This window comes from Cherax quadricarinatus, chromosome 2 (assembly GCF_038502225.1).
Source record: "Cherax quadricarinatus isolate ZL_2023a chromosome 2, ASM3850222v1, whole genome shotgun sequence".
Lineage (NCBI taxonomy): Eukaryota > Metazoa > Arthropoda > Malacostraca > Decapoda > Parastacidae > Cherax > Cherax quadricarinatus.
Window position 1 is genome coordinate 81038562 of NC_091293.1, and position 10000 is coordinate 81048561.

General features: G+C 41.9%; 1 protein-coding gene across 5 annotated transcripts in view; it reads left to right on the forward strand.

Annotated features, from left to right (window-relative positions):
- Positions 1-10000, forward strand: part of LOC128688147 (phosphatidylinositol-3,5-bisphosphate 3-phosphatase MTMR3) — a gene marked incomplete at its 5' end in the record, with an annotated part of 289396 nt that overhangs the window by 201043 nt on the left and 78353 nt on the right. For all 5 annotated transcript variants that reach the window (XR_011392521.1, XM_070089333.1, XM_070089331.1 and 2 more), the window contains 1 exon segment: positions 9717-9827. Coding sequence is in view for 4 of the 5 variants with exons in the window: in XM_070089333.1 (XP_069945434.1) it covers positions 9717-9827 (111 nt within the window).

Consider the following 10000-nt stretch of genomic DNA (forward strand, 5'->3'; position numbering starts at 1 on the left):
GACCAAGAATAGAGTTTGTTTAAATCCTCCTGAAGTTCCATAACATCTACGTTTGAATCAATTATCCTACCTATCTTTGTGTCATCGGTGAATTTGCTCATATCACTAGTAATTCCCTCATCAAGATCATTGATATATATTATAAACAACTACGGGCCCAAGACTGATCCCTGTGGAACGCCACTTGTTACAGATCCCCACTTGGATTTAACCCCATTTATGGACACACTCTGCTTCCTGTCAATGAGCCATGACTCGATCCACGAGAGCACTTTTCCCCCAATGCCATGAGCTGCCACTTTCTTTAACAGTCTATGGTGCGGAACTCTATCAAAAGTAAATAATATCAAGTTCTTTATCGTGGTCAACAGCCTCAAAAGCTTTACTGAAGAAAGTTAATAAATTAGTTAGACAAGACCGGCCTCTTGTGAATCCATGCTGAGTATCATTAATCAAGCTATGCTTATCGAGATGGCTTCTTATAATCTCAGCTATAATTGACTCTAGTAATTTGCCTACAATTGAGGTCAGGCTTATTGGGCGGTAATTTGACGGTAACGACTTGTCCCCTGTTTTAAAAATAGGAATTACATTAGCCATCTTCCACATATCAGACACTACACCTGTTTGAAGAGATAAATTAAAAATATTAGTTAATGGTTCACAGAGTTCCATTTTGCATTCCTTAAGAACCCTTGAAAAACCTCATCAGGACCCGGCGACTTATTTTGCTTTAGTCTGTCTATCTGCTTCACAACCATTTCACTAGTGACTGTGATGTTACATAATTTTTCTTCTAGCCCACTATAAAAATTAATTACTGGAATATTGTTAGTGTCTTCCTGTGTAAAAACTGAGAGAAAATAATTATTAAAAATCGAGCACATTTCATTCTCTTTGTCAGTAAGGTGCCCATAGTTATTTTTAAGGGGACCTATCTTATCTCTAACTTTTGTTCTATAGACCTGGAAAAAACTTTTTGGGTTAGTTTTAGAATCCCTAGCAACTTTAATTTCATAGTCCCTTTTAGCTTTTCTTATCCCCTTTTTAATGTCCCTCTTAATGTCAATATACTGATTCATAAAATGACCCTCACCTCTTTTGATACGCCTATAAATTCCTTTCTTATGCCCTAGTAGATATTTGAGCCTATTATTCATCCATTTTGGGTCATTTCTATTTGATCTAATTTCTTTATATGGGATAAACATTCTTTGAGCAGCATGTATAGTGTTCAGAAAACTGTCATATTGATAGCTCACTTCATTACCCCAGTCAACAGATAAGTGTTCTCTAAGCCCATCGTAATCTGCTAAGCGAAAATCTGGGACTGTTACTGAGTTATCGCTACTATTGTACTTCCATTCAATGCTAAATGTAATTGATTTGTGGTCGCTAGCACCCAGTTCCTCTGAAATTTCTAAATTATTAACAAGGGATTCATTGTTTGCCATAACTAAGTCAAGCAGGTTATTTCCCCTTGTAGGTTCTGTCACAAACTGCTTCAAAAAACAATCCTGAACTACTTCTAAGAAGTCGTATGATTCTAAATTCCCAGTCAAGAAATTCCAATCAATATGACTAAAGTTTAAGTCTCCTAGAATTACTACATTATCGTGCCTTGTGGCCTTAACAATTTCCTCCCATAATAGTCTCCCTTGGTCCCTATCTAAGTTTGGGGGGACGGTATATCACTCCTAAAATCAGTTTTTCATGCCCCTCTGAAAATTCTATCCAAACAGACTCTGTATGTGTTACTTCAGACTTAATACCCGTTTTTATGCAACAGTTCAAGCGATCACGGACATACAATGCCACCCCATCCCCCTTCCCGATACTTCTATCTACTTGGAACAATTTAAAACCCTGAATATGACATTCCGCAGGCATGTCCCGACTTTTTGAATTAAACCATGTCTCAGTTAAGGCAAATACATCAATGTTACCTGCACTAGCAACTAATCTTAACTCGTCCATCTTATTCCTAGCACTACGGCAATTAGCATAATAAACATTGAAAGACTCTCCTTTCTCTTTACCCTTCCTGCTCATTTCTGTTTTTCTACTAAACCTATTACTGTCCTTATCACCCAAAGTCCCTGGCTTTTCAATATCTACCTCGTTCTGCTTGTTACTAGTTCCCCTAGAACTCGTAATATTACTACACTGGGACTTCACTGTTTTCCTGCCAAAACCCATACCACTAACTATTCCTAGTTTAAAGTCCTAACTGCTCCCTCCACTGCAGTTGCCAGTGCTACCACCCCAGACCTAGATAAGTGAACCCCATCCCTGGCATACATGTCATTTCTGCCATAGATGATGTCCCAGTTGTCAATGAATGTTACCGCATTTTCCTTACAGTATTTGTCCAGCCAGCAATTGACACCAATTGCCCTGGACAACCATTTATTTCCAACTCGTCTCCTTGGCAAAATACCACATATGACAGGGTTCCCACCCTTACTTCTAATTATTTCTATTGCTGACCTATACCTGCTAATCAGGTCTTCACTCCTACGTCTGCCAACATCGTTGCCTCCAGCACTGAGACAGATAATAGGATTGCTCCCATTACCTCTCATGATGTCATCCAGACGGCTAACAATATCCTCCATCCCAGCCCCAGGAAAGCAAACACTGTCTCCTACTCCTGTCCTTCAAGCAGAACACCCTATCCATATACCTAACTTGGCTATCCCCAACAACAACAATATTCTTACCTTCCTTGATGTCGTTCGTCGTGACATTCCCAGTAGTCGACTCACATTCGTTGGGTAGCACTGAGAATGTATTAGATGTTTCCACAACAGTTTCCATGGCAGTCTCTTTCTTCATCGTTTCTACCTTTCCATTCGTCTTCTTGATCGTCAACTTCGTTCCCTGCTGTCCAGCCATTGACCAGTTTCCCTTCTTGACCTGAGGACTCAAAACAGGAGGACTACTACGAATCTTCTTGTTTTCCTCGGTCAGTCGCCGACTCTCCACCTTCGCCAACCTCAATTCTTCCTTAAGCTGTTGGTAAAGTTGCTCGATGGAGGGCATCTTGCTTCAATTCTTAGAGAGCGCGCAAACAGGTCTTCACAGAGCTAAGTACACGTCAACACTGCGCAAAAGCCAACTCAATCAGGAGCTACTGCGCAGCACGTCCGCACGGCCCAATAGCGATGCGAACAAAGAAGAACCACAGACAGAGTACAGTCTAGGGGGTCAGAGCCTACAAACCTCACTCAAGGAAAAGGATCTTGGTGTGTGTATAACACCGGGCACATCTCCTGAGGTGCACATCAACCAGGTAACTCCTGCAGCATACGAGCGCCTAGCAAACCTAAGAACAACATTCCGACATCTAAATAAGGACTCACTCAGGACCCTGTATGCTGTGTACGTTAGGCCGATATTGGAATATGCAGTGCCAATTTAGAACCCTCGCCTAGCCAAGCATGTAAGGAAACTTGAGAAAGTGCTAAGGTTTGCAACAGGACTAGTGCCAGAGCTAAGGGGTTTATCCTACAAGGAGAGGTTAAGGGAAATCGACCTGACAACACTGGAAGACAGGAGAAATGGGGGATATGATAATGGCACGTAAAATACTGAGAGGTATAGACAAGGTGGACAGACAGGATGTTCCAGAGATGGGACACAGCATCAAGGGGTCACAGTTGGAAGTTGAAGACTCAGATGAATCACAGGGATGTTAGGAAGTATTTCTTCAGTCACAGAGTTGTCAGGAAGTGGAATAGCCTGGGTAGTGATGTAGTGGAGGCAGGATCCATACATAGCTTTAAGAAGAGGTATGATAAAGCTTACAGACCAGGAAGATTGACTGAGTAGCAGCCAGTTGAAGAGGTGGGGCCAGGAGCTGTGACTCGACTCCTGCAACCACAACTAGGTGAGTATACACACACACACAGTTTAAAAAATAGGCAAAGTAAATGATGTAGACATTAGAGGCACTAAAGCAGTATTTCTTCTGTTATGTCCTCGGACCTATATTATACTTGCCCTCCATTTTTAATTCATCACACAAATTTTTTTTTAAGATTTACCATACTTCATGGATAAAATATAACCAGGAATCATTGGTCATGTTTTATGGCATCCCATTAATTGAATCGGACTTAGTATAAACCCATAAAACAGACAGGAGCTTGTAAGAGGGCCTTGCCCATCCTTAGGAAAATCGGTAAAAGTAGAATGTTTCGGCTACTTTGGGCCCATTTTCAAGCTACTTCCAGTCATGAAACCAAGCAAAACCATCTATTTCAATAGTGTATTTTCCATTCTATGAAATAATACCAAGAAACAGTTAATAAAACCATAAAAACTATACTAGAAAACACCCCAATCACTATTTTGTACCATACATACGGTCAAAGTTTTACTTTCCACAGCATATATAGTGTAGGGCAGGAATTTTTTTTTTTTTATAATGTGTGCGCACACTGCACACACCCATTCTTTCATGTCTAGGCCAAAATTTATCACTCACAGCTTATCTAAGGCAGTTGAGCTCAAAACGTAGATCTATGTAAGCGACTCCTAGTGTCAATAACGTAGATCTTTCTCAAGGGCAGGCACCTTACATGCCTTACACACCCACCACCTCAAGCTGACCACATCATGAGGAGCCAGTCTATCAGCATCCTGTCGGCCAACATTAGAGGTTTCATTACTAATATTGGAGAGCTTACACATAGTTTTGTGAATACTCGACGTCCTGACATGATAGCTGTTGTTGAAACATTTTTGGATGACAGGACTCTAGAAAATTTTGCAAGAATTGCTGGCTACACCTCATGGATGAGAAGAGACAGGCAAGGGCAAGGAGGTGGTGTTGCTGTGTGCTTCTCTAAAAGTGTTCATGCCCACATTGATGTTGCCACCCCTACTCATCTTGAAATGTTCTTCTTCAAGCTCTGCATAAACACTAGTATCTCTGCACTAGCATGTGCAATGTACAGACCTAGGTGGCAACATGCAGACCCCATCAACTTCCTAATGGAAAATATTGACTCCCTTCTGCTACAACACAACTGTCAACATATCATAATTGTTGGTGACCTCAACCAACACCTTATACAGAGGGACTTTGATGACCTTCTTGCAGTATTTGACATGAGAAACTTTGTTGATTTCCCTACTCACATCTCGGGCTCCTCCCTTGTCCCAGTAGTGAGTGATCTGGCAGAAGGCATAGTCACTTGTCAACCCCTCGGCTACGTTGGATCATCTGACCACAAGGCTGTTTTTACCACACTTAAGATACCAACAGAACGAGGTGAGGAGTCCACACGCACAACCTGGCTATGGGAAAGAGGTAATTGGCCAGCCCTTTGCTCTGAGCTCGCCACCACCGATTGGAATGCTCTTCTCCAAGGGGATGTTGACAACCAAGTGAAAGCCTTCACTGGACACATCCTTAACCCTTTCACAGTTTCAGGCCCCTTTCTGAAACTGTCATTCTCTGTTGCTAAATTTTTGGAAAAAAAAAAATTATTTTTTCTTATGAAATGATAGAGAATCTTTTCCCGATGGTAGCGACACCAAAAGTTCGAAATTTGGTCGAAAACTCGTGGAATTACGCTCCCGCAGAGTTAGCGGTCTCAGCGACATATGCGCATCAGCGATTTCACAGACTTTGAGCCCTATTTTCAGCCAATTCCGTTTTTCCAGTTGACCAAACTCATAGCTATTTCTTTAGAACTCCATTTTATCTATCAGCTGAGTACAAGAAACCGCCCATTTATCAATTTGGACTACCCAATATTGTGGTCAGAAATTGGCAATTTGGCCAATTTCATGCGAACTAAAAAAGATGCCAATTTCAAAATAGGGTCCAGAATAAACAAGGTAGACATTCTTGGCACTAAAATAACATATCCTCTGTTCATTAGTCACATCTCTAGGCCCCTCTTATATTATTATTGCTTTCTATTTTGATTTTTTATTTATACAAAAAAAATAAAAAAATTACTGTTATGCAGACTACTGCATTATTGTAAAAATGGTATAAATAATATCAGTGCACTAGTGAAAGAATATTAGACTCCCAAGTTGACATGTATTGGACGTGTGGTGTGATTTGTTTACTCCTGTACATTGGTAAAAATCGAACATTTCCGCTACTTTGAGCTCAATTTCAAGGTTGTTTTCATCGTCAAAGTAATGAAAATCATCTCTATTTCTGAAATATGTTTCCATGAAAACGCAAATACATCGATAAATACTATACGAAAATACACCTCAAAGTCGGCGTTTTAATCCAAAAAAACGATCAGTTTTTTTTTTTTTCTCATTACGCAGTGTGTGCTGCAGGATATTTTTTATGTGGTGCACACTGACCACACAGACAAATTCTCTCACATGTAGGCCTACCAGCTTTCTTCCGCTTGATTTGAAGCCGCTAGAATTATTGAGTATATACAGTGGACCCCCGCATAGCGAACGCCTTGCATAGCGAACATTCCGCATAGCGAACGCTTTGATCGCTAAAATTTTGCCCCGCATAGTAGACAAAAACCCGCTCAGCGAACTTCGTCCGAGACGCGTCCAATGTGCGGCCTCAGCCAGCCTCACATGTGCCGCCTGTCCCATTGTTTACCAGCTAGCCTCCGCGGTAACATTCAAGCATACACTCGGAATATTTCGTATTATTACAGTGTTTTCGGTTCTGTTTGTTGAAAATAAGTGACCATGGGCCCCAAGAAAGCTTCTAGTGCCAACCCTGTGGTAAAAAGGGTGAGAATTAGTATGGAAATTAAGAAAGATTTTGAAGGGTTTGGGGCTAACCCTGAGAAGCCTATGCCAGTTGTGGAATCCATTGTGCCTACTTCAAAAATTAAGGAAATGTGTGCACAGTGGGTTGAACTGCAAACCTTTATGGATGAAAATCACCCTGACACAGCTGTTGCAAGGCGTGCTGGTGACTATTTCAATGACAATGTTATGGCCCATTTTAGACAAATCGTAAAGGAACGGGAGGTACAGAGCTCTATGGACAGAAAGAAGTCCAGTGACTCTGAAGCTGGTCCTAGTGGCATTAAAAGAAGAAGGGAAGTAACCCTGGAAAAGGACTTCCCTCCTCAAGTGTTAATGGAAGGGGATTCCCCTTCTAAACACTAACACTCTCTCTCCCCTCCTCCCATCCCATCAATCATCACCAGATCTTCAATAAAAGTAAGTGTCATGTAATTGTGCATGCCTTTTTCAGTTTGTGTGTACTAAAATTAACATTTTTTTGTGGTAAAAAAATTTTTTTTTCATACTTTTGGGTGTCTTGCACGGATTAATTTTATTTCCATTATTTCTTATGGGGAAAATTAATTCGCATAGCGAACATTTCGCATAACGACCAGCCCTCTTGCACGGATTAAGTTCGCTATGCGGGGGTCCACTGTATACGTCAGAAACACTGGCTCGTAAGACATATATATACGACCAAAACAGTCAAATTGTTAATCTACAACAAGAATATATTCCTCACCGGCAATGTGTGACGAAGCCTACAGATCAGCCTTGGTTTGGCTTTCGTTGTAGAGAGGCTGCTACTGCTAAGTACAAAGCATGGCAAAGGTATAAGAGACATCCTACCACCTATAACAGGAACTTGCACAGGCAAGCCTGTAAGCATATGGGTGACGTTCAAAAGTGGGCCATTGCTAAATGGGAGGTGGACACAAAAAGAAAGCTAGCATCAGGTAGGGTAGGCTCCAAAACCTGGTGGTCCCTGGTCAAGGACAGACAGGGTTATCTGCCTGATGAACTCATTCCACCTCTAAATCGACAGGATGGGACCACCTCTATTAGTAGTCAAGAGAAGGCGGACCTCTTTGCCAAACACTTTGCTACCAAAATGCAAGTTCCTGATCCAGCAAGGGACCCTCCTTGGCTAGCTGCAAGAACTGTGTCAAAACTGTCAGTGGTGACAATAAGGCAGGAGGAGGTGCATTTCTTTCTTAAATCGCTTGACCAAGAAAAGGCTGTGGGCCCAGACAAGATAAGCCCAAGATTGCTGAGAAGATGTGCAGACCAGCTAGCAGCACCTCTAACTCGCATCTTTCAGCACTGTCTAGTACAGTGTAAATGGCCCTCTCTGTGGAAAGAGGCAAATGTAGTCCCTGTTCACAAAAAGAAGAGCAGAGCAGAAATCAGCAACTACAGACCAGTGTCACTCCTGTCAATCACTGGTAAGATCCTTGAGACAATAATCTCAAGTCAAATGACAGAGTTTTTTGACTACCACTCGCTACTTTGTGACCGTTAATATGGCTTCAGGAAAGGTTACTCTGCTGCTGATCTGTTGTTAAACCTCTCCACTAAGTGGCACCAGTCACTGGATGAATCCAAAGTCAGCTGTGTGGTAGCACTGGACATTGCTGGTGCTTTCAACCGGTTGTGGCACCAGGGCCTCTTAGCAAAGCTTCAAGCACTGGGAATTGCAGGCTCTACGCTATGTCTCCTCAGTGATTACCTCCATGGTAGATCTCTAAGGGTAGTTCTCAATGGAACGGAATCAGCAAGATATCCTATTGGGGCAGGTGTTCCACAAGGAAGCATGCTGGGACCATTGTTGTGGAATGTCTACTTCAATGACATTCTTCATCTCATCCCAGAATCCCATGCATATGCAGGCAACTGTACACTGACATTCACTAATCCAAGAGAAGAAATGCCAGCTGCTCTAAGCTACATCAATCACCAGCTAAGAGCTATATCAGCTTGGGGAAATAGATGGCAAGTAACATTTGCACCTGAGAAAATGCAAATGATGATGATCTCTAGGCACCATGATGGTAATGCTGGTGCAGTAGTAAGGATGAATGGGAGGGTGTTGGCACCTGGAGAAGAAGTTGATATCCTTGGGGTGAAATTTGACTCCAAACAAGGCAGCCAGGAAGCTTACAGCACTTCGCCGTATCTCACATCTGCTTGACAGTAGGGGTTGCAAGATTCTGTAAGAGGCACAAGTACGCTCACACCTTGAGTATGCTCCACTTTCTTGGTTTGCATGCCCCCCTCTCATCTGCGACTGCTTGACAGAGTAGAGAACAGAGCAAGACGTCTCATCTCTCGCCTGGATAGATCTGTCATTTCAGCAGAGCCTTCAACACAGGAAGGATGTGGGTGGCCTTACTGTTATGTACAAGGCCAATATTGTAAAAGTACCACACTTGGATCCACTTCGAGGACAGCGTGAAACAAGCTTTTATACCACAAGATGGGCAGCCAGCAGCAACTTCACTGTGGCTGTACCCTTCTCCAGAACATCACTCCATCTGAGATCATATATACCCAAGATGACTCAAGTATGGAACACATTCGCACAGCATAATAATGTCAACGAGATAGTCAGTTGATCAAATGAAAATTCTGGCCCACAGATGGCTCCAACTTCATTCTGTTCCCTGCTTGTGTGTCTCATAACAATAAAAATGCTTTCAAATGAGCTGATGTAGGTAACAGCTCTTAGCTTGCCAATAAAGTTAGGAATCCTTAACCTGTAAATAGCTTGTCAATAATGCTAGGGATCCTTAACCTAACCTTGTCGAACCCTGTGTAAAAAAAAAAAAAATCTATGCATGAGACTGTGAATAGGTTAAGGATGAACATATTTTTATTGTTTATTCTTTTATCTAAATCATATTGTAATAGCTTTCAGCAGTTAATAAAAAGAAACATGTTTGGGTGATGTTCATTAGCTTAAACATTTTCAGTCTGAGGTGGAAGCTCTAAAGAGAGACCTGCAAGCAACCAGACAGGCACTTTGTAACCAGGTGCTGCACAACCGCTGTCACCATCACCACCATGATCCTACAGAAGACCAGGTAGGTAGTACGACTTCCTTCTTGCCTCAACCTGGCATCTTCACTAGGACACTTGTGGCTCTTTGTAACTACAGTAAACCTTCAATATAATGGACTAATAGCGGACAGTTGTCAAAAAAAGAAAAAATATAGAACACATGCACAAGTAGACCGTGTAAAGAATGCATTTAATA